The sequence below is a fragment of the Tamandua tetradactyla genome, chromosome 8, assembly GCF_023851605.1.
Source record: "Tamandua tetradactyla isolate mTamTet1 chromosome 8, mTamTet1.pri, whole genome shotgun sequence".
Lineage (NCBI taxonomy): Eukaryota > Metazoa > Chordata > Mammalia > Pilosa > Myrmecophagidae > Tamandua > Tamandua tetradactyla.
In genome coordinates, this window is record NC_135334.1 from 22,360,956 (window position 1) to 22,385,249 (window position 24,294).

Consider the following 24,294-nt stretch of genomic DNA (forward strand, 5'->3'; position numbering starts at 1 on the left):
TTTTGTTGAGAATTTTTGCATCTATATTCATTAGAGAGATTGGTCTGTAGTTTTCTTTTTTTGTAATATCTTTGTCTGGCTTTGGTATGAGGGGTGATGTTGGCTTTGTAAATGAATTAGGTAGGTTTCTCTCCTCTTCAATTTTTTTGAAGAGTTTGAGCAGGATTGGTACTAATTCTTTCTGGAATGTTTGGTAGAATTCACATGTGAAGCCATCTGGTCCTGGACTTTCTTTTTGGGAAGCTTCTTAATGACTGATTCAGTTTCTTTACTTGTGATTTATTTGTTGAGGTCGTCTGTTTCTTCTCGAGTCAAAGTTGGTTGTTCATGCCTTTCTAGGAAGTTGTCCATTTCATCTACACTGTTGTATTTATTAGCATAAAATTGTTCATAGTATCCTGTATTACTTCCTTTATTTCTGTGGGGTCAGTGGTTATGTCTCCTCCTCCATTTCTGATCTTATTTATTTGCATCCTCTCTCTTCTTCTTTTTGTCAATCTTGCTAAGGGCCCATCAATCTTATTGGTTTTCTCATAGAACCAGCTTCTGGTTTTATTGATTTTCTCAATTGTTTTCATGTTCTCAATTTCATTTATTTCTGCTCTAATCTTTGTTATTTCTTTCCTTTTGCTTGCTTTGGGGTTAGTTTGCTGTTCTTTCTCCAGTTCTTCCAAGTGGACAGTTAATTCCTGAATTTTTGCCCTTTCTTCTTTTTTGATACAGGCATTTAGGGCAATAAATTCCCCCCTTAGCACTGCCTTTGCTGCATCCCATAAGTTTTGATATGTTGTGTTTCCGTTTTCATTTGCCTCAAGAAAATTTCTCTTCTAATTTCTTCCTTGACCCACTGGTTGTTTAAGAGTTTTTGTTGAGCCTCCACACATTTGTGAATTTTCTGGCGCTCTGCCTATTATTGATTTCCAACTTCATTCCTTAATGATCTGAGAAAGTGTTTTGTATGATTTCAATCTTTTAAAATTTATTGAGACTTGCTTTGTGACCCGGCATATACTCTATGTTTGAGAATGATCCATGAGCACTTGAGAAAAAGGTGTATCCTGCTGTTGTGAGGTGTAATGATCTATAAATGTCTATTAAGTCTAGCTCATTTATTGTAATATTCAAATTGTCTATTTCTTTATTGATCCTCTGTCTAGATGTTCTGTCCATTGTTGAGAGTGGGGAATTGAAGTCTCTCTCTGTTATGGTAGATGTGTCTATTTCTCTTTTCAGTGTTTGCCACATGTATTTTGGAGCATTCTGGTTTGGTGCATAAATATTTATGATTGTTATGTCTTCATGCTGAGTTGTTCCTTTTATTAGTACAGAGTATCCTTCTTTGTCTCTTTTAACCATTTTACATTTGAAGTCTAATTTGTTGGATATTAGTATAGCTACTACTGCTCTTTTCTGGTTGTTATTTGCATGATATATCTTTTCCCAACCTTTCACTTTCAACCTATGTTTATCTTTGGGTCTAAGATGTGTTCCTGTACACTGCATATAGATGGGTCCTGTTTTTTAATCCATTCTTCCAGTCTATGTCTTTTGATTGGGGAGCACAATCCATTGACATTTAGTGTTATTACTGTATGGGTAGTACTTTCTTCTGCCTTTTGGGTTTTATATGTCATATCTAATTTTCCTTCTTTTTATCTTTACTCTTAGTCTTCCTTTCTACACTCTTCTCCACACCTCTCTCTTTTGTCTTTTTGTATCTGTCTCTAGTGTTCCCTTTAGTATTTCTTGTAGAGCTGGTCTCTTGTCACAAATTCTCTCGGTGATTTTTTGCCTGAAAATGTTTAATTTCTCCCTCATTTTTTGAAGGACAGTTTTGCTGGAAATAGAATTCTTGGTTGGCAGTTTTTCTCTTTTAGTAATTTAAATATATCATCCCACTGTCTTCTTGCCTCCATGGTTTCTGCTGAGAAATCTACACATAGTCTTATTGGGTTTCCCTTGTATATGATGGATTGCTTTTCTCTTGCTGCTTTCAAGATCCTCTCTTTCTCTTTAACCTCTGACATTCTGATTAGTAAGTGTCTTAGAGTACATCTATTTGGATCTATTCTCTTTGGGGTATGCTGCACTTCTTGGATCTGTAATTTTAAGTGTTTCATAAGAGTTGGGAAATTTTCAGTGATAATTTCCTCCATTAGTTTTTCTCCTCCTTTTCCCTTCTCTTCTCCTTCTGGGATACCCACAACATGTATATTCGTGCACTTCATATTGTCATTCAATTTCCTGAGTCCCTGCTCATATTTTTCCATTTTTTCCCTATAGTTTCTTTTTCTTGTTGGATTTCAGATGTTCCATCCTCCAGTTCACTAATCCTATCCTCTGCCTCTCGAAATCTGCCATTGTAGGTTTCCATTGTTTTTTTCATCTCTTCTACTGTGCATTTCATTCCCATAAGTTCTGTGATTTGTTTTTTCAAACTTTCCATTTCTTCTTTTTGTTCATTCCTTGCCTTCTTCATATCCTCCCTCAATTCATTGATTTGGTTTTTGATGAGGTTTTCCATGTCTGTTCGTATATTCTGAATTAATTGTTTCAGCTCCTGTATGTCATTTGAATTGTTGGTTTGTTCCTTTGACTGGGCCATATCTTCAATTTTCCTGGTGTGAATTGTTATTTTTTGCTGGCATCTGGGCATTTAATTACCTTAATTAGTTTATTCTGGAGATTGCTTTCACTTCTTTTACCTAGGGTTTTCTTGCTGGATGAGTTTGTTGTCTATCTGCTTTTTCTGGACCTCTAGCTTAGGTTTTGTTTAACAGAGGAGAATTTTTTGGTTCTTGTTTTCTTGTTTCTTGCCCTGCTTGTGTGGTGCCTTTTCCCTCCCACCCTTAGGAGGGTCTACGTAGGTATCATAGACCCCAGCTGGGCTTTCCCAGACCAAACTGGCCTCCTATCAGGGGGAAGGAGTTACCTGCATCAGTTTTCCTTGAGGGTGAGACTTTCCTGTGAAGTCTCTGGACTCTGTTTTTCTTATCCTGCCCAGTATGTGGCGCTTGTCTGCCTGCAGGTTCCAACAGCATAAGGTGATGTGGTACCTTTAACTTTGGCAGACTCTCCCTGCTGGGGCATGGTGGAGACAGAGGAGAGGTTGTAGGTTCGTTTTAATGGCTTCAAATTACCAAGCTCTGGTGTCTGAATTCCTTGAGGGGGGGATTCCACCTGAGTTGGGCTTCACCCCTCCCCTGGGAAGGCACAGGCTTGAGACAAACCCTGAAGTGAGCTTGTTTCCGCCTATGCTTGGTGCAGTTGCAGCCTGAGAACTCCTGCGGCTGAATCCAGAGCCAGTCAAGCCTTTGTAGAAACATAACCACAAAAACATCTGTTTCTTTTCTTTTGTTCTTTTTCCATTAGCCCAATGAGCGGCCTCCACTTTGACCAAGTTCACCTGAGCTGGGGGCCTATTTTTAGTAGTCAGAATTTTAAATTAATGCCACAATTGGTGTTTTGTTGGGCTCAGTCCCTGCTGCTGTTAAAGTCTCTTTCTTATCCTCTCTGGGAAGCGGCCTGTTGGGGAGGGGTGCTGGCCGCCACGCCTCGGGGAACTAATGGGTCTGGGAAGGCTCATAGACAATCCAGCTGGTACAGATTAGGGTACGCTGTGTGTCCGGTCACTGACGTGGCCCCAGGAGCTGTTCTGTACTGTTTCTTGTTGTTTAGTAGTTGTTCTGGAGGATGAACTAAAATGTGCACATTGCTAAGCCGCCATCTTGGCCCCTCCCATCAAATAACCACTATTCGTCCTTTTGTGTCTGTCTTATTTCACTCAACATGAGGTCTTGAAGGTTCATCTGCATTGTAGCATATACCAAAACTTCATTTCATTTTATAGCTGAACAATGTCCCATTGTACTATATACCAAATTTTGTTTATCCATTCATCTGTTGATGGACATGAATTGCTTCCTTCTTTTGGCTATTGTGAATAATGCTGCAATAAGCATTCTGTACAAATATCTGTCCAAGTTCCTGCTTTCAGTTCTTTTGGATATATAATTAACAGTGGAATTGCCAGGTCATGGTAATCCTATGCTTAACTTTCTGAAGAATCTTAAACTATTTCCCACAGTGGCTGCACCATTTTACATTCTCACCAACAATGTACAAGGGTTCCTATTTTTCCATGTCGTCTCCAAACACTTGTTAATTCCAGTTTTAAAAATAGTAGTAATCCAGGTGGATGCAAGTGGTATCTTACTGTAGTTTTGATTTGTCTTTGTTTAATGACTGATGATGATGAGCCTTGCTGGTTATTTGAATATCTTCCTTGGAGAAATGTCCATTCAGATCCTTGGTCCATTTTATAATTGTACTGTTTGTCTTTCTGTTGCTGAGTTGTAGTTGTTCTTTATATATTCTGGATATTAAACCCTTATCATATATATGGTTTCCAAATAGTTTCTCCCATTCTGTAAGCTCTCTTTTCACTTTCTTGCTAATATCTTTTAATGTGCAAATGTTCTTAACTTTGATGAGGCCCATTTTATCTATTTTTCTTTTGTGGCTTGTGTTTTTGTTGTAAAATCTAAAAATGCATTGTAATTAAAAATATGGAATGCTTCAGGGACTGTGCTAATCTTGCTAATCTTTTTTGTATTCTTCCAATTTGAGTATATGTGCTGCCAAAGAGAGAACTTGAATGAATTTTTCTATAGGGTGTAGCTAGGGGTCCTCTTTCATTCTTTTGGCTATTGATATTCAATTCTCCCATGCCCATTTATTGACGTCCCAGTTCATTGGATTTGGAAGCCTTATTAAAGATCAATCGTCCGTAGATTTGGTGGTCTATCTCTGTACTCTCAATTCGATTCCATTGATCGATTTTTCTATCTTTGTGCCAGTACCATGCTGTTTTGACTACTATGGCTTTATAGTAAGCTTTAAAGTCAGAAAGTGTTAGTCCTCCCACTTTTCTCTTTTTAGGGTATCTTTAACTATGCGGCTATTCAGGTCTCCTTCCCTCCAAATAAATTTGATAACAAGCTTTTAAAAGTCTTCGAAGTAGGCTGGCTATAATCGTGGGTTTGTCTATTACTCCTTGAAGTTCTAAACATTTTGGCTTCAATTAATTGGAAGCTTTTATTGGGTTTTTATTTGGGATTGTTATATTCTCTTGACTCCTTTACCTTTATGAAATCACCTTCTTTATTTCTGGTCTTTGTTCTTAACTATATTTTGTTTGATATTAATAAAGCTGCTCCAGTTTTCTTTTTTACTTGTGTTAGCAAGGTACATCCATTTCTATAATTTTATTATTTATCTATGTGTTTCATTTTGGATAGTTTTTACTGCTTTATTTTCAAGCTCACAGATCTTTTTTCTGCAATATCCAATCTGCTATTAGATATACCCAATGACTGTTTTCATTTCAGATATTATAGTTTTCACATCTAGAAGTTTGATTTAGGTCTTTGTTGTATTCTTTTGCTCTTCAACCTAACATGCTCAACCTTTCCTTTAGCTTCTCAAACATATGGAATAACTAGTATAATGACCTTGTCTAGTAATTCTATCATTTGTGTCATTTCTGAGTTGATTTTAAGTAAACAGTTTTCCCCCTCATTATATGTAGGATTCCTGACTTCTTTGCATGTCTTGTAATTTTTTACTGGATGCCAGAGAGTGGATTTTTATCTTATTGGGTACTGCATCTTCTTGTATGCCTGTAAATACTCTTGAGCTTTATTCTGTGGGTTCAGTTAAGATTCTTGGATACAGTTTGATCCTTTGGGCCTTGCTTTTAAGCTTTTTGAGGCTGGAACAGTGAAAATTTAGTCCAGAACTAATTTTTCCCCACTATTGAGGCAAAATTTTTCTGAGTATTCCTTCTATTGGCCCTTAAATTATGAGGGCATGGGAACTATTCCAGCCCTGTATAAGCTCCAGGGATTTTTCCCTAGTGGTTATTTCTTTAGTCTCTTGTATTTTCCTCACAGGCTGTGCTGATCAATACTCATCTGAAGACTCATGGGTGACCCTCTGCAGATCTCTGGAACTCTCTCTGTGTGCACCTCTGTTCTCTCTGGTGCTCTTTCCTACAAACGCTAGCAGTCTTGACCTCTCAGCTCTGCCTCCTCACCTCAGGGAGACCACTGGCCTCTGCTTGTGTTCTCCTTCCCTGCACCACAACTTGGAAAATCTCTCTAGGTAGTAAGCTGGAGCATCTGAAGGGCTCACCAGCCAGGATAAAAATGGAGGCAAGAAAAGGAAAGTCCCCACAAGGAAAACAAAACAAAACAAACAAACAAACAAAAAAAAACCAATATGAGCAAACACATGAAAGTGAGAAATGGAGAGTGGGAGAAATTCAAATGATTTAGTTTTACTAGAGCATGAAGCTCAAAGTGGAGACTCTCAAATATGCAACTGGAGAGGGGGTAAGGACACGGTGGTAGAGGATCTGAAGTGTGAGACTAGGGAGTGTGGGCTTTTTCCTTTAGGAGGTGATGAGTACTTGAAGGGCTTCAGGCAAGAAGTAATAAGTCAGGCTTAACTCTGGCAGGAGTAGGGATGATGGAACTGACAAGAACATCAGTCAGAAGATACTTCAGTGATGCGGGACTATGAGGGCCTGATCTAGGGCAGTGGCAGCTGTAATAGAGAATTGCACTGTTGACATTCATTTGTTCTCCCTCATGTAAAAGCATTCTTATATTTGTACATTTAATCACCATCATTATCGACTCTAGGCTTTGCTAAGTTATACAGTCTCAGTCTTTTTCTTCTATTTTTCCTTCTGTTATCATACATCTGTCTAGGGAATAGCTACTTAGGGAATATGAATGGCAGGCTTTGGTGACTATCTTAATTGCTCTGACAATACCATAAACTGGTTGACTTAAACCACAGGAATTTATTGGCTCACAGTTTGCTGGCTACAAGTCCAACATTAGGATACCAGCAGGTTCAGAAGGAATACAGAATGTTCAACAGGATTGACTGTAAAGATCCAGAAATGGATAATACAATAGGATCTGATGGTAGCACAATATTGTAAGTACACTGAACAAAGCTGAGTGTGAGTGTGGTTGAAAGAGGAATGCTAGACAGATGTATGATAACAGAAGGAAAAATAGAAGAAAAAGACTGAGACTGTATAACTTAGCAAAGCCTAGAGTCGATAATGATGGTGATTAAATGTACAAATATAAGAATGCTTTTACATGAGGGAGACAAATGAATGTCAACAGTGCAAGGTGTAGAAAATGGGATGGTATATTAAAAAAATACAATCAATGCAACCTAAGGTCTATAGTTAAGACTAGTATTGTAATATGCTTTTATTAAGTGTAACAAAGGCACTATACCAAAGCTAAAGAGGGGGATATAAGGGAGGAGTATGGGATTCTTGGTGGTGATGCTGTTTCTCCTTTCTATTTTATTTTATATTATTAAAAAATTTTTTTGGTCTTCTTTTTTTCTTCCTCTTTTTCTTTCTTTGCAGTAGAAATGGAAATGTCCTCATATAAATTGTGGCAGTGGATGCATAACTGTGTGATTATACTAGGAACCATTGATTGTTTACTTAGGATGGATGATATGGTGTGTGAATAACCCTGTTTAAAAATAAATTGAGGGTGGGCCACGGTGGCTCAGAAGGGAGAATTCTCGCTTGCCATGCCAGAGACCCGGGTTCAATTCCCAGTGCCTGCCCATGCAAAAATAAATTAATAAATTAAACCGAAAATGAATGCTGAATCATTAACTTAATATCTCTTTTAATCTCCTGTATTTTAGAGCTTCTAGATGTAAAAATCTAAAATTGTGAAATTGTAACCCATGTCAAAGCTGAAATATGTTCTACAACTAATTGTAGTGGTGTGCTTTGAAATTTATAGCTATATAGCTTTGTATATATGTAATTGTTCACAAAAAAAGAAGGGAAAAAAGTCTATTGTGATGATAAAATATTTAAACTCTCTAGCCTCCTATATTCTGGAACAGCAAGAAGGAAAAATATGAGAGGATCAAATGGTAGCTCATGACAAACTCTGGGATCTGTCCTGTAACCACTTGTTGAAGAGTGGTTTGAAAACTATTGCTTTTTTATTACTTTGCTTTGTATATATGTTATACTATACAATAAAAAAATTAAAAAACAACACCAAAAATGTGGAAATATTAAACTTCCCCACCTAGGAAAGACCTGATATTCTCACAAGCATTGGGGACTACCAATTTAATAGGCCAAGCCCTTGATCTTGGGGTTTGCCTTTATGAAACTTATTCCTGCAGAGGAGAAGGTAAAACTACTTATAATTATGCCTAAGAGTCACCCCCAGAGAACTTCCTGTTGCTCAGATGTGGCCTTTCTCTCTAAGCCAACTCAGCAGGTGAACTCACTGCCCTCCTTCTTACATGGAACATGACTCCCAGAGGTGTAAATCTCCCTGGCAACCTGGGACAGGATTCCTGGAGATGAACCTAACACTGGCATCATGAGATTGAAGAAGATTTCTGTGGTAGTTAGGTTCAGGAGTCAACTTGGCCAGGTGAAGGTGCCCAGTTCTATTGCTATGGACATGAGCCAATGGCATGTGAACTTCATCTGTTCCTGATTACATCTGCAGTTGGCTAGGTGGCATGCCTGCTGCAATGAATGATGTTTGATTTAATTGGCTGGAAGCTTAAATGAGAGAGCTCAACGTAGCACAGCCCAAGCAGCTCACCATACCTCATCTCAGCACTCACAGCTCAGCCCAGGCCTTTGAAGATGCAGAAAGGAATCACTCCGGGGAAAGTTGTTGGAACCCAGAGGTCTGGAGAGAAGGCCAGCAGAGATTACCCTGTGCCTTCCTGTGTAAGAAAGAACCTCAGTTGAAAGGTAGCTGCCTTTCCTCTGAAGAACTATACATTTTTAACTAAATAAATCCCCTTTTATTAAAAGCCAATCCATCTCTGGTGTGTTGCATTCCAGCAGCTAGCAAACTAGAACAACTTCTTAACTAGAAGGGAGAAAATAAATGAAACAAAACAAAGGTCAGTGGCTGAGAGATTTCAAATAGAGTCAAGAGGTTATTCTGTAGGCTATTCTTATGCATTATATAGCGATCTCTTCTCAGTTTTTGGTGTACTGGAGTAGCTAGAAGGAAATGCCTGTACCCATTGAACTGTATTCCAGTAAAGTTTCTTGAAAATGAATGTATACTTATATAGTTTTTATAATGTGACTGCGTGTAAAAATCTTGTGACTGACACTCCCTTTATCCATTGTATGGACAGATGAGTAAGAAAATAAAGGCAGAAAATAAACAATAGGAGGTTTGGGGATATGGGATGTTTTGAGTGTTCTGTTTTATTTTTATTATTTATGAAGTAATAAAAACATTCAAAAATCGATTTTTTGTGATGATGAATGCACATCTATATGATGATAATGTGATTGATTGTACACTTAGGGTGTGTGCTGGTTTGAAAGGAAGTATGTCCCCTAGAAAAGCCATGTTTTAATCTAAATCCCATTTCATAAAGGCAGAATAGTTCCTATTCAATACTGTATGTTTGAAACTGTAATCAGATCATCTCCCTGGAGATGTGATTTAATCAAGAGTGGTTGTTAAGCTGGATTAGGTGGTGACATGTCTCCACCCAATTGGGTGGGTCTTGATAAATTTCTGGAGTCCTATAAAAGAGGAAACATTTTGGAGAATGAAGGAGATTCAGAGAGAGCAGAGAATGACATAGCCATGAGAAGCAGAGTCCACCAACCAGCAGTCTTTGGAGATGAAGAAAGAAAATGCCTCCCTGGGAGCTTCATGAAACAGAAAGCCAGGAGAGAAAGTTAGCAGATAATGCCGTGTCCACCATGTATGCTTCCAGAGGAGAAAGGAACCCTGACCGTGTTCACCATGTGCCTTTCCAGATGAGAGACCCTGAACTTCATTGGCCTTCTTGAACCAAGGTATCTTTCCCTGGATACCTTTGATTGGACATTTCTATAGACTTGTTGTAATTGGAGCATTATCTTGGCCTTAGAACTGTAAACTAGCAACTTATTAAATTCTCCTTTTTAAAAATTCCATTTCTGGTATATTGCATTCAGGCAGCTAGCAAACTAGAACAGGGTGGTTGTATGGTATTTGAAAATATCTCAATAAAATTGCATAAAAAAAATATATCAGCAGGTCAAGTTTTCCCCCAGAGTCTGCTGTGTTCTGGTGGTGGCTCAATCTCTGCCTCTGTCATATGGTGATCTGTTTCCTTCTGTCTCCTCCTCTGGTTGCTACTGACTGACTGGATCAGAATTTCTTCTGCTTACAAGGACCTCAGCCATATTGGGTTAAGGCCCACCCTGCTTCAATGTGGCCTCATCCAAATAGGATCCCAGAAGGTGCTATTTACAAATGAGTTCACACTCATTGGACTGAGGGGTAGGGTTTGAACATGTCTTCATGGGGACATGATTTAATCTACCACAGTGATCACCTGAGTGTGGAAGATGAAGGAGCAGGTGGCCTCCAGGCCAAGGCTGATGGTGGTGCCCTATACATAGGAATAGTTTGAGGAAGTGGGATGGTGGTAGTGGTGATGGAAAGATGAATTTCTTCTTTGACCATCTTGGGAGGTCTAAGGAGTCTGGTTGTGGCCTTCCTAATGGATACACTCTGATGATGGCTAAAGCTCAAGGGGATGTTTGGTCAGGTCTTAGACTGAGATATGGAAATCTAAGAAAAAATGGGAAGCATGAATGGCAGTGGGTTGCGAAAGGAACCTCAAGGACATCACTGCTTAAGGGACAGGTGGAAGAGGAGCCAATGAGCCTGAGAGGATTTACCAGGGAGGTTGAAAGGAGAGAGCTGTATCATAGAAGCCAAGGGAGTCAGCAGCCAGCCTTTCACATCCCCCTGAGAGGTCTGCTCTTTAAAGGGCCATGGTGTGCGTCTTGGAATTGGTAAAAAAGAGAATGACTTTGTGATGGGGGAGGAAGCCAGAGTGCAGAGGGCTGAGGATGAAAGATATGAGGAATGCCAGCTAGCTAACTAGTGTAGACCTCTCTTTTGGGAAACTTGGCTGAGAAGGGAAGAGAAAGTAAAGGGAGCAAGAGGCAAGGGGCTGTAAGGGGTATGCAGGGTCAAGGGAGAGCTTTACGTAGCACAGGAGATCTGTGAAGATGTAGTAGAGGGCAAAGAGCCAATTAAGAGGGATCGCTAGATAACGCTTTGGAAAGAGAGAGAGTTAATGCCATCAGACTGTGGTGCAGAGCAGGGGGTCGAGAGTATAGGCCGGTGAGAAATATTTCGTCCTTGATACTGGGAGGGAAGGTGAGGAAGCAGGTAAGAGGGTAGGTAGGAGATTGGCTGCAGGCTTCCTGGGTGGAGTTGATGTCAGGCAGGTAAGGCCTGGGCCAGCACTGGAGAAGAGTGGGGAAGATGTGCACAGCTGCTCAGGGGAAAGGGAGAGGGAGGCGAGCAGGGACAAGGCAAAAAGATTGTCATCTCTCTGCTTTGAAGTAGCCAGGTAAGGCCAGGAACCACGAAGTCCTAGGATGCAGGTTGAGGACCTGCCATACTCACCCTATCTTAGCAAAGCAGAACCAGACCCTTGTGGAGAAAGGTGTGCAGGAGGACCTGGGTTTGAATTCCAGCACCATCACTTTCTTGCTGTTCAACCTTAAGGAAGTTACTTAATATTGCAGCATCAGTTTTCTCTTTTGCAAAATGCCTACTTTGTAGTGCTATATTGAGGATTGAGTGAGGTAATCCATGTTTAATACTTAGGAAAGAACCTACACTTAGTAAGTGCCCAACAAAGGCTCAGTTCTTTCTCCTTTCTCAGATTCTTTTACTTCCCCAGGGAAGAAGATGCTTGCCTTTAGCTTTTGCTCAGGCCCCTGCCCCAATCTGGGGTGCCTTCTACTTTGTCTCCAAATTTGATCCTTCCTTCCTTTCCAGGCCCAGATCAAGTTATTCCTTATCTACGAAGCTTTCCCTGACCACCTCAGATTTCTCAATTCCTCCTCTGAATGCCTGCGACACCATTTACAACACTCTCGGATACTTAATCCTATCACTTGTCCTTGTACCGCTGTTGAACTTTTTGCATGCTTGGGCATTCTTACATAATTGCAAGCTCCTTGAAGACAGGAATGGTTCATTTGTATCCCCTTAGCACCTTGCACAGTGCTGCTGGCCACGTGAATGATTAGAAGGAACACCTCAACAACTCAATAGAGCTTTTAAGACAGGAAAAAGGGGAGCGCTCATTACAATCACAGTCAAAACCAAGCATTGGAGTTGAACAGCCCTGGCTACTCTGTCCCACACTAACTGTGGGACTCGGGCTAATGGCCAACCCCCTTTTGAGCCTTAGTATCCTCATCTGTAAAATAAGGACGATGACATCTACCTTGTCAGTCATCATAAGAATTAAGTGAGATAAGTTATGTAATGTGCTAAGTACTTTACAGTAAGTGCTCAGCAAATGTGAGCTGATACTGTTTTTATCACTCTGAGCCCCAGACTCCCCTTGAGCTCCCAGGATGGCCTGAGGATAAGTAGCCAGTGATGGGCAACCTTGTCGAGACTCCTTTTGACCCTAAGCCTTGAGTGCTGGAGGGAAAGCAGCGACACTTCAACAAGGACGAACAAACAGCAGCTGTAGCCACAAGCCCAGAGCTGAGCGTGTGCAGCGTGTGGAGGGCTGTGAGTCATGAGTGGCCTTTTCAGTCACGGTCACACATAAATTGCTCTGTGGTCAGCGGGGAGGTTTCTGAATGTACAGAGGGAGAAAGGAGAGCCCTCCGGCTCAAGGCCAACTGGACTTAAACAGATCCTCAAAGCTCTGACCTCCCCTCTCGGACAGCTGAGTGTGTGTGCTGTGGGAGTCTGAGAAAGATGCTGTCCCACAGCAGCCTCTCGGCCGCAGTCCTACTGCCACACACGTCACCCTCCCTCGAAGCATGGCCCACATCCGGCACCGCTGAACCGCAGCCAGGCTCTGGCTTCAGACAGCTGCCTCTCAGGGTGCAGGGGGTGGGGACCTGCTTGAGAGCACCTCCCTCCTCCACTTCCCCCAGCCCTGACTTAGTGGTTCTTTGTGGCACTTGTGGGATCCTGTGCCCCGCCCCCCCATCCCCAGCCACCACTACACCACCACCCTTCTCTTCTCCCACCCCTATGTGCCCCTGAAGGCTGTGTCAGTGTCTCACCCATTTTCTGAGCTGACCCATCCATCACTCCCTGCCACCCTTGATGATTTCCCCCATGGAAAGTTAATCAACACTTATTCTCTCCATCCTCTCCAAAGGAGAGCTTCAGAAAATGCTGCACCAGCGGTGAAAACAGGCAGTTCCTGCATTTGGGATGGGGTGGCACGGAAGACCTGTGTGGTCCTAGGAAACAAGGCAGCCTCTGAGGACCTCCCAGCAACAAGGAACAGCAACTCTTTCAGCCAAATATACTTTATTTCTTCTCTCTGTTAGCTGGCAAGGAGCTGGAGTGTACATGGAGAAGCCAACGACCATCCAGTGGCCTACAGTGGAGGGCAGGGAGCGCAGGGCTGGCTCTGGACCAAGGATTTGTGAACAGGCAGGATATCTGCCAATAGTCATCCAGTCCAACCTCAGAGAGGGTCGCAAAAGAGAGAGCTAGAAAAAGACATAAGTAAGTGGAATAGTTAGGGATGGGGGAGAATGCATATGCAGGAAAAGAAGGAGCCAGAAGGGGGAAGGCACAGACATGGGTAGGGGATGGGGGGAGGGAATAAAAGAAATAAGCATCCTGGCAGGAGGGCAGGCCAAGTGCAAGGAGGACTAGAGATGGTGTTTCAAAGGATAATGAAGCAGCAACATCCTAGTTGGGCACCAGGCAGGAAGGCAGGGGCTGGGAAAAGGCTATAGGAGGAGTTGACCAAAAGGCAGAATGATTTTCTTGAGGGATTCAAGATTTGTCCAGAGAACAGCAAGTAGCTAGGTGCTGGAGACGAGCCAAAGCTGGGCAGGGGGATTAAGGAGGCCTTGGGAGCTTCAGATGCCTCGCTTCAGGCCGGAATATAAGTCCTGCTGGCCTTTCCGGATGGGCTGGGGGTAGAAGAGAGGGCATGGTCAGTAAGGTGAGAGAGAGCAGTTCCTAAGAAAGAAGGGGCTCTGCAAATGTAACTTTGGTGCAATGGAAAGGCAGCCTCGGATCTTGACTCCGTGCTGACTGGTGGAAGGTTTGAGCCAGTCCTTCTGGGAGCCTCAGCTTTCCCAGCTAAAAAGTGGGAATCTAAAGACCCACCTCTCAAGGCTTTTATCAGGGTTGTATAAAATCACTCACGCTACAGTGCATACCATATGCTTGGCTGGTGCTCAGTAAATATTTGTTGAGTTTATCCAGGGATGATATACAAATTATTTAACAACTGGTAATGTACACATGTACAATTTTGGTGGGCCTCTGTTCTGCCAGGTGTTAACTCTCTAGTTGCCAAGTCAAGTGGTGTCCCAGTGGGAACTGGGGGAGGGGCAGTGATGGCTGGCAATGTGTGTGTGTTTGTGTTGGGGCTGGGTGGCAGAGGGGAAAGCTTAGGGCTATACCAACAAAGTGTTTTGTTTTGTTTTATGTGGGCAGGCACCAGGAATCGAACCCAGGTCTCTGGCGTGGCAGGCGAGAACTCTGCCACTGAGCCACTGTGGCCCACCCCAACAAAGTGTTTTAATACTAAAATCACTGGTGTAAATGTACTGATGACCACTGGTGGAATATCAGCCCTGAGTCTGTTCTTTGAGAATTTGCATTCAAAACTGTATCCCAGGCAGTGAATAAGCCAGAGGAAGGGAAGAGCGTCTTCCTCCCCCCGCCCTCTGTGGCTGCGTGAGCCACGCTGCCTGCTCTTCCCGGAAGGTGGCAGGGGTGGGTACATGGTGGGCTCTTCTGGGAACCCTGAGCAAGGGGCTTTGAAACTGCTGGCCAGCAAGATGGAAGGTCCCACTTATTTCCCTTCTTCCCTGGAAGGATTCCCCCCTTCCCCAGCCCACTGTTACCTCATAGTCTGGGTTGGGAACAGGTGGTGGCCTCTCCTTGTTTTGTCCTGCAGAGGAGGAGGTGAAAGGGATTTGTTTCCTTAAGGCACTGCCAGTCTTGCAACATCAACTATCGCAGTAAGACCCATGCTCAAGGATGGAAAGTCTCTTTGTTCTCTCCTTTACTTGTCCCCTTTTCCCTCTCAGCTGTCCACTCTCTTTTTTCTTTCATCCCTTCTCTATTGACTTCCACCCTCTTCTCTCATCCTTTTGTGATTCCCCTCAGCTCAAAGCCCTCTCATTGTTGCTGTGCTAGTGGGGAAGCAGAGAAGGGAAAGAAGAAGGCAGAAAGTAATATCCCAAGGTCTCTCTTCCCCCAGTGTGGGGATGGCACGCGAGGAAGCTGGGGGGTAAAAACTTGTACTACTTCTCCAGGGTGGGAAGGAGCCACCGAGGCACAGCACCTCCTGTTGGGATCTGGGCACCATGGGGCATGTCCTATTCGCCGTCGGGACCCGGCTGAGGACTTGGAGCCCATTGGGCACAGGCTGGAGCCGTTGTCAGGAATCTCCGGCCACCCACCCGCACGTTCTCACCTCTGGGCCTGCCGCCAGCGCCCACTCCTCGCTTCATGGGCTTGGCCTTGGCCTTCCTGTTCTTGCTCCAGTAATAAACCACCAGCAGCAAACCCAGAGTGACGCAGACATCACCGATGACGACGGCGATCACCACCATGAGGTCAACCTCCACGCAGTTCTCACACACTGCGGCGCGGGTGGGGGAAGAGGGGAGAGTCATGCGGGACGGGGGGTGAGGCAGGAGCAGATGAAGGCACGTCTCCCCTCACTGCTCACCTGCCTGTTGGGCCCGGAGCCCGTCCTTTTCATGGGCTCATAATAATGGCAACAATTAGCCAGAGGGGGTGGTTAGGATGGAGGCTCTGGAGTCAGACAATCCTAGGCTCAAGTCCCATGACTCACTGGCTGTGATGTGTGTTTGCAACTCACAAAGCCTCTGTTTCCTTGTCTAAAAGATGGTGATGAGATAGTACTTTCCATCATGGTGATGAATACACAACTGTGTGATGATGTTGTGAGCCACTGATTATATACTTTGGATGGATTGCGTGTGTGTGAAGACATCTCAATAAAAACATTTTTTAGAAAATAGTACTTGTAGGGTTGTGGAGAGGATTATAGAAAATAATGGCAAGCGCCTAAAACTTAATGAGCACTAAGTAATTGCCAGCTTTGTTTTTTACTATTGTGACTTAGCTTATGGCGCTTTATTATACTGGTTTTGAATCTCCTTTAGTAAGTTCTTCTGAAGAATTTTTCCCTAGAGAGAGCATCATATCCGCGTGCATTAATTCTGGGCATGATACAATGCAGATGACCTAATTCTGTCTCTGGCGGTTGCTGCCTAAGATCTAGCACCTACTGAGGATACCCCAACAGCCCCGGTAGCGTTTAATCTAAATTTCAGAAAACACTGATGCCGCATGGTGTCAGGGAACCCCAGGATTGAGTGTGGGAGGAAGCACAAAGATGCCAGGGGACGGAGCAACAGGAACGCCCTTTTGAGATGGTCCTACCTAAAGAGCCTGGTAGTGTCTGCTCTGGAGACCCATATTACCTCTTGCTCTTAGATAGAGATGATGTTTCTTTTCCTTTGAGTTGCTTACATAGCAGGCAAAATAACCACTGTCCTCCATTTCTGAAAAATTCTCCAGCCTTATGTCCTTGCTCTTGTTGGGTAATTGGACACTATTTTTCTCCCATTGTATCTCCTCCGATTCATGGTCCTCAGGGCAGGTCAGTATCACTGTAGTTCCGGAGATGGCGACTTTAAATTCTGGGGAACAGGAGTGAGGAGAAGGGAAATTGGAGGGAAGAACCGGGAAGATTTCGGAAGAGAAAAACTGGTGACAAAAGAACCAACCAAATGCAGAAAATCATCTGTCATCCTTGTCGGAAAGGAACCCTTTCGGCCAGAGGATGTGACAGAGGGAATCTGTGGGAGAAGGGGAAGTGGGGAAACTTTCAAAAGGGGGGCTGCAGAGCTTAGGCACAGAAAGGGGACTTGGCGAGGGGAGGATAGAGTGAAGAAAAACCTATAAAAGGGGCTGGGAATGTAGTATGGGGAGGACCTCAGTTTTGGGGGATGTGCTGGTTTGAAACTATTATGTACCCCAGAAAAGCCATGTTTTAATCTGGACTCAATCTTGTGGAGGCAGCCGTTTCTCTTAAGCCTAATTCAATATTGTAGGGCAGAACTTTTTGATGAGATTATCTCCATGGAGATGATGCCACCCATTCCAGGTGAGTCTTGTTTAGTTTTGTGGAATCCTTTAAAAGAAGAACCATTTTGGAGGGACAAGTGGCAAAGCAGAAAGAAACTTCAGAGCAGAGCTGATACAAATGTCGACACTTGGAGAACAGAGACACAGATATCTGGAGATGCAAGGAGCTCAGGTGATGTCGCCATGAGATGTAAAGCAAGCCAGAACCTGGAGAGCGCCAAGGGAAGCCAGCCCTGGAGAAGCAAAGTGAGGAACCCCCACAGGAACAGAGGCTGAAAGCAACGGTGCCCAGGAGCAGGGGCCCACCAAGGGCCTACTGTGTCCTCCCAGATGACAGAGGGGTTCCAGATGCATTGGCCTTTCTTGAATTAAGGGATCTTTCTCTGGATGCCTTAGTTTGGATGTTTTCATAGGCTTAGAACACAAACTTGTAATTTATTAAATTCCCTTTATAAAACCCATTCCATTTCTGGTATACCATATTCTGGCAACTTGCAAACTAATGTAGGGGTTAATCTCTCTCAATCAGGTCCTTCTCTGCTTCCCACTGACCTGAATCTTCAGACAGGGCATAAATTTAAAAAAACAAAACTGAAAAACTTACTTTTCAGTGTATGTTCACCTTAAAAGGAAAAAAGAAATGGGTGATATGAAAACAACTTTGGTGTAAGTTTAAATTGTAGGTAACATTTTCCAAGTGGGTCTAGACACTGACCCAAGAATTCCCACATAGGGCCCCACCCTTTCGTGAGCCCCAAGTCTTGGAGGTGAGGGTGTGATCAGCCCATGGGTATCTCACACATACAACCCAGACACATCAACTCAGAAATACACAGCATGTGCTCCTACAGCCAGACCCACCAAAGTCCAGAAAGTCCTAAATCTTAAAACTGAAAAAGAATTCTAGAGGCTTCAAGTTTATCCTCATGCATTTCCCAGAACCGTATTCCAGATAGTTTTGAAACACTCTTCTTAGAGACAAAAACCTCCAACCTGTGAATCACCAATTCTAAGGTTTGCCTATTTTTCAATATTCAGAAATCCTTCTTTATAACTAACACAGTCCCTCATAGAGATCAAACATCTTTCTTCTTATTTCATACACTTTGCTCTGTTATTGCCCTTAAATCATTTGAACACTGTACACACTGTAAGAGGATGTGTGTTTCCTCTCATCAAAAGTAGTTTTATTTAAAATGATCTCTAAGTATAATTAATTCTCAATTGTTTCTTGTTAGAGGAAGCGACCGTGGGCATGGACAACAGAAATCCACAAAAAAATCCACCAGTTTTATTTGGGAATCCAGCCACATTCCCCATAGCAGACAGTTTTGTCCTGGGAGATGGGCTCCGGGAGCACAACCTTGTTTCCTGGAAGATTTATGGCTGGGACACTGGGCAGCATGAGGCTAAGCTAGCCCAGACATGACAGCTGAAAGAGAGGAGAGGCAGTGGCACTCAGAGACGGCCCCGGGGGTGTATTGCTGCGGCCTACTACTGGAAAAAGAACATTGGACTCAGAGTTGGAAGCCCTAAATTTGAATCCCATCTCTGCCCCAGTCTGTATAACCAACATTTAACCTCTCTGAGCCTCAGTTTCTTCTTTAGGGACATGGAGCTAAAACACCTGCCTCACAAGGTTTTTGTGACAATTAAATGGGCACATAGCAGATGCTCCTTTCTTTCTTTCCTGCTGGAGTTCCTGCTACAATTGAGAAGAGAACTGAGCTCTGTCCAGTTGCTAAGGAAGCCTTCCAGCTGAAACTGCCCAGAATGTAAACAAATCTTTCTCTAGGCAGCTTATTTGCTTACTAATGATTGGGAATTGAGTATAATGACAATAGATAACTGTTACTATTTTGACCTATAAATAAGTTGATGTTTCTTGGAATTGTTACATGAACTAGGAATCACAAATACAATAATTTAAAAGTAAATAGATATTATGCTCTGATATATTTGTTTAAAAATGAAATGTAAAGAAAGTTGCTCAAAGCTTTACTTTTTGGCACAAATTCAGTAATAGCACTTAGATGTACACATGTTTTATCTGTTTATACTTAGAAATAGGTGTGCTCATAAAGATTTTATACACATTCAGAGACAGCATTTCTTAATGTTTAAAAGAATAAGCTCCAGTATCAGGTAAATCTGCATTTATATTTATCTCTGTTTGGCATATTTATTATTTTTCTAAGCCTTGGTTTTGCTAACTATAAAGTAGGGAGATTAAAAAAATTAAATAAGGAAATCTGGATAAAATATTTAGGGCAATACTTAGAACACACATGCTCAAGAAATGTTGATGTTTATTATATATAGCCTCATGCTTTCTATATCGTAATAGCTAAAATTCACTTACTGCCTTTTCTATATCAGATAATGCTCTAAGTGCCTTAAACAGATTACAGGCAATTCTTACAACTACCTATAACCTAGGTACCATTATTAATTCCATTTTACAGATGTTGATGCTATGGGACAACAAAATTAAGCAAATTGTTCAAAGACATCCAGTAAATAAGGAGTTGAGCCAAGATTAAAACACAGCAGCTTAGCTTCGAGTTAGACTCTTAACCTCATCTATACAGCCTTATCTCTTCTGCCTGAAATACTCTTCTTCCCTAAAATATTGATCTGTCCTTTAGAACTTAGGCCAAGAATTACCTCCTTTGGGGAGCCTTCCCAACTGCCCTCTGTGGAGCTGACCACACCTCTCTTTATACTTCCTTTTACTCTGTTTCTACACACATCATAGCATACATCATAATATATTATCAATTACTTGTTTCTCATACAGGACCATCACTTTCTTGAAGGGAGGGAGTTAGCAATGCATTCATGTGTTTTGTTCATTTATTCGTTCAAAACATATTTATTGGGCTCCTACCATGTGCCAGGCACTGGGCCAGGAAAATAAGATGTTGTCTCTGCCTTCAAGGGACTCATGGTTTACACAAAATTCCTGCTCTTATGCTCAGCGATACACGTCACACATCACTTGAGCATATTGGCTATAACCAGACATGACAGCAATTCACAGATGCAGGAACATCGCATGCACATCCTATTGAAAGATAACTGTGACTTCCCTCTAATAGCTCTGGTTTTTGGCATTTAACTCCATGATTATCCTCTATGACCTTTTTTGTTCCTAATTTGAAAAAAGTATGGATAGAGTGAAAATCCTCTTACCATTTTCTTCATTATCTGAAAAGGAAATGAAAAGAAACCATTAGCAACACTTCCATTGGCTACTAACACCCTGTTCCCACGGGTTAGGACTTTTTCCTTATCCTTTAGAAAACAATGGCTCTTCAAATTCCTCATTACTGCATATAAAAGCTATTTTTGCTTCCTAAACAACTGATGGCCAATTACAAAAATGGTGCCTACAGACACTACAAATTACCCAGTACCATAGAGTTTAGATAGGCAAAATGGTTGCCTTTAAACAGGAATTGGTTCAATGGGTTTGGAGGAACTGATTGAATAGAGAGGCTTCCAATATTGGGGCACACTTGCCTCTACTGCTGTGATGGAGAAGGTAAACTGAGGCGGGGACCCTCGTGCATGTGCATACTCACACACACACACACACACACACACACTCAGAGTATTCAGAGATGTGGCTCTGACCATGTACCCACATGCTGCCCAGAGGTATTGAGCAGCATCCCTGTACCCCATGCTTGCCCAGTGCATCCCTAGGCACGCAATCTGGCCATGTACCTTCTCCAGAATCTCACATCAAATATGAAGTGCAAAGTTGGCACTTATGACTAAGAGTCTCAATTATTTTCTTTTGAATAGTGAAGACTCACTATTTCCTACGGTCACTGGTGCTTCCCTTTTCCTGACTAGAACTATCTCTTGACTTGGGAGGAAAAGGCACAGAAGACAATGGCAGCAAAGTCCTTTTATTGGCCTCCTGGAGGTTATGTGGGAGAGAGAGAGAAAGCTCCACTCATAAATACAAAGAATGTTGGACTGATTTCATGAAAAGTAAGGAAAGAGTATCTCACCTTCTCCCCAAGCACCAACTAGAAAAGAAATGAAAAGAAAAAGAGTTAGTAAATGTTGTGAGTGCCTGCAATTCCAAACAGAAAATGCGCTGTGTTCCTGTCTGACTATTTATGAATATCCAAAATCTTTTCCCTAGTCATTCCCACTGCCACAGATAAATGACACTCACTGCTGGGTGTTGACCAGGGGTTCCTGGTCAATTCAGAAACACAGCAAAAGGACATCAACCATTAAACATGAATACAATGTTTGACTTTAAGAAAAGTTGGGTCCATTTTTTTGGCAACTGGAGAAATAATTTTGCTACCAAACCTCTTCTGAAACTTGATCTTTGTGGAAGAAAAACAAGTTCTTGGTTGGGGACAAATGTTGGTTTCTTGTTCTGTCTCTAGCACCTGCTTGACTGATGGTTCAATTTTTCCTTTTTTGCGGGGGGAAGGGAGGAGTGCATGCGCTAGGGATCGAACCCGGGTCTCCTGCATGGCAGGCGAGTATTCTACCCATTTGTTTTTTGACTTGAGACAGAGACAGAAATATTTGAAACCCAGATTTCTCATGAGCTACAGCCTGTGGTTAGAAGATCCTGAATCTCCAGAAACCCCTCACCCAGCAATAACTTGAGTTTGTTAAAATGACTTATTTCCTTCACTGCCCAAAAGTTTTTGTATCCTGGACTTCTTTTTGACCAACAGCCTCTATACCAGAGGGAGACCTCCTTGTCAGAGTAGATTGGGCACACTTTCATGATGTCTGATTTCTAGGCACACTCAGGTCTTTGATATTCCCTCATTTTAAGGAAGAGTGTAGTTTACACTATAGGCCTCTAAGAAAATGCCTGACCACTCCCTGAGGGAGTCACACCCCTCCCAGGAGCACACTCTGGGTGCCCCTTGCCACCCAGAGTGTGCTCCTGAGCCCAGTGGCAGAGCGTCAAGGGGGAGCTTCTTGTGAATGCAGAATCCCAGTCCTCTTTTCAGACCTACTGAAGCAGAGCTGTATTTTAACAAGATCTCTAGATGATTTTTAGGCACAGTGAAGTTCGAGAAACCCTGATCTAAGCGGACCTCTGAAGAAGCAGGAAGTGGCTCCGAGGTGGGAGCCCCAGCTGTGAGAGCATGTTATCTAGGTCTCTGGGCCATTTTGCCTCTTGTGGTGCCGCCATTAAGAGAACAGGCCTTGGAGACGGACAGGCCTGATTTCCCAGATCAGCTTCAGCATGTAATAGCTATAGGTTTTATACAAGCTATTTAATTTCTTTACATATGTTTGTTCATCTGTAAAATAGGGGATATAATGCCTATATTCCAGGGTGGAGGTAAGGATTAAATTAGCTAATGCAGTTAAAGAATTCTTTTGCCACTCAAGAAATGACAGGTTTTAGTGTGTATATAGGGGGAGGGTATTACTTATCTCAGTTGAGATATGTAAATGCTTTTGGTTATTTATCAATTTATATTCTGCCTTCCCTCACAAAGGACTAAACTGGTTGAAAGCTCTTGGTACAAATGAAAAGGATTTAAAATTATAAGGCATTTTATTATATCAAAGAAGTAAACATGCTCTATACCTTATGCAGTGTTTGGGTTCAACTACCTGCCCCATACCAGGTCTCCCCAAAACAAGGAGTGGAAATTGGCTCTGGTAATCTCTTTCATGTTAGTTTCTCAGGACTGGGTAAGTTCATTCACGGAAGGACTTGTTCTTGGAGGCAGAGACCTCTTTGTCAATAGACATTCGATAGGCATGACCATCCCAACTTCTTTTCTTTGGCTCTACCCAGAACTGTCTCCCAGGCACTTGGGACACATCTCTTTCAATAGTTTCCAGCCTGAATCCCCACCTTATCACAGCATAAACAGTTCCTTACATCTCCTTTGAATCACTAGGCAGCAACAGGTGAGGCTGTGAGGCGCCCAGTGGGTTAGATACACCCTCCACCCCCCCTTTTAATTCCATTTCTACTCACCTGAGAAAAGGCAGAGTCCAAGAACTATCCAGAAAGTGTCCGGCTGCATCCTTCTCTTACCGGACCCTTACTTTACTGAAGATGGCGGAGGTGAGTAAGTTTATTACTTCTGAAAAAGAAACCAGAAAACCTTCTCCAAATATCTGTTGGAGATGAGAGCCCGGGGCCATTGTTTCCAACTCTAGGGTGAAAAAGGGGGACTTTGTAAGAGGGACACTCACCATTTTTTGAAGCAGGCACCCAAGTCTGGGAGGGGAGGCGAGTTTCTGAAGCCCACACAGGAAGTGTGGAGGGGCCTCTGGGCCTGCACAGTTCTACGTCACTTGGAAACGTTCAAGAAGACACAGCCACCTGGGTTGGCTGAGAGAGCTGGGTCTGCAGCCTTCTCACAAAGCCTGGCCAGAGGACTCTAACAGAACCTACAGATGCCTCTGAGAAAATACCTGTTATCTAGCTGCCCAGGCCTTGCACAATGGACCTCCAAATTGGAACTCCCTTCTCAGTTCCCTGACCCAAGAAACAGAGCTGTGAAAGGAATATGACAGCATTACATGGAGAGAGGGGAGTTGCATACATGCTTTCCTTATGGGGTACCTGGCATAGAACAGCAGGGGTAGCCATCTTATTAACAATAGGAATTTTCTTGAAAGTACATGGTGGCTTAAAATTATGAGAGAGAGGCTGTTTTTTGCCTATAATATTTACAAAAGTTTTTAAAAACACAATACTCAGTGGTGGAAAGGGTGAAGAGTGACCATCTCAAAATCTCCTGGTGTGAGTGTAAATGGAGACAGCCTTTCTTTATTTTTCAGCAAATGTTTGCTCTTTGCCGATGACTTGTGCTAAGGGCCGTCCTGACATAACTCATTTAATCTTCAACGACCCTATGATGTAGGTATTTTTTTTGTTTTATTTTTAGCTTAGTTTTTGTAATAACTTTTTGTATTGTATAGTGTAACATATATACAAAGCAAAGAAATAAAAAAGCAATAGTTTTCAAAGTACTTTTCAACAAGCAGTTATAGGACAGATTCCAAAGTT

At 42.5% G+C, this 24,294-nt stretch overlaps 1 protein-coding gene across 3 annotated transcripts; it reads right to left on the reverse strand.

Moving 5' to 3' along the window:
• Positions 1-13,333: 13,333 nt before the first annotated feature.
• Positions 13,334-23,601, reverse strand: CD3E (CD3 epsilon subunit of T-cell receptor complex). Of its 3 annotated transcripts, none has more exons than XM_077112763.1 (9): positions 23,475-23,601; positions 23,254-23,362; positions 21,287-21,304; positions 20,457-20,471; positions 17,866-17,883; positions 16,595-16,813; positions 15,556-15,723; positions 14,981-15,027; positions 13,334-13,603 (listed from the first exon to the last, which is right to left on the reverse strand). In XM_077112763.1, exons 2-9 carry the CDS (start codon positions 23,300-23,302, stop codon positions 13,349-13,351), a joined length of 789 nt encoding a protein of 262 aa, XP_076968878.1. In that variant the 5' UTR covers positions 23,303-23,362; positions 23,475-23,601; the 3' UTR covers positions 13,334-13,348. The 3 variants fall into 3 exon arrangements, with proteins under 3 accessions (XP_076968878.1, XP_076968879.1, XP_076968880.1); XM_077112765.1 differs by having other exon boundaries at positions 13,402-14,035; XM_077112764.1 differs by lacking the exon at positions 17,866-17,883.
• Between the last annotated feature and the right edge of the window lie 693 nt (positions 23,602-24,294).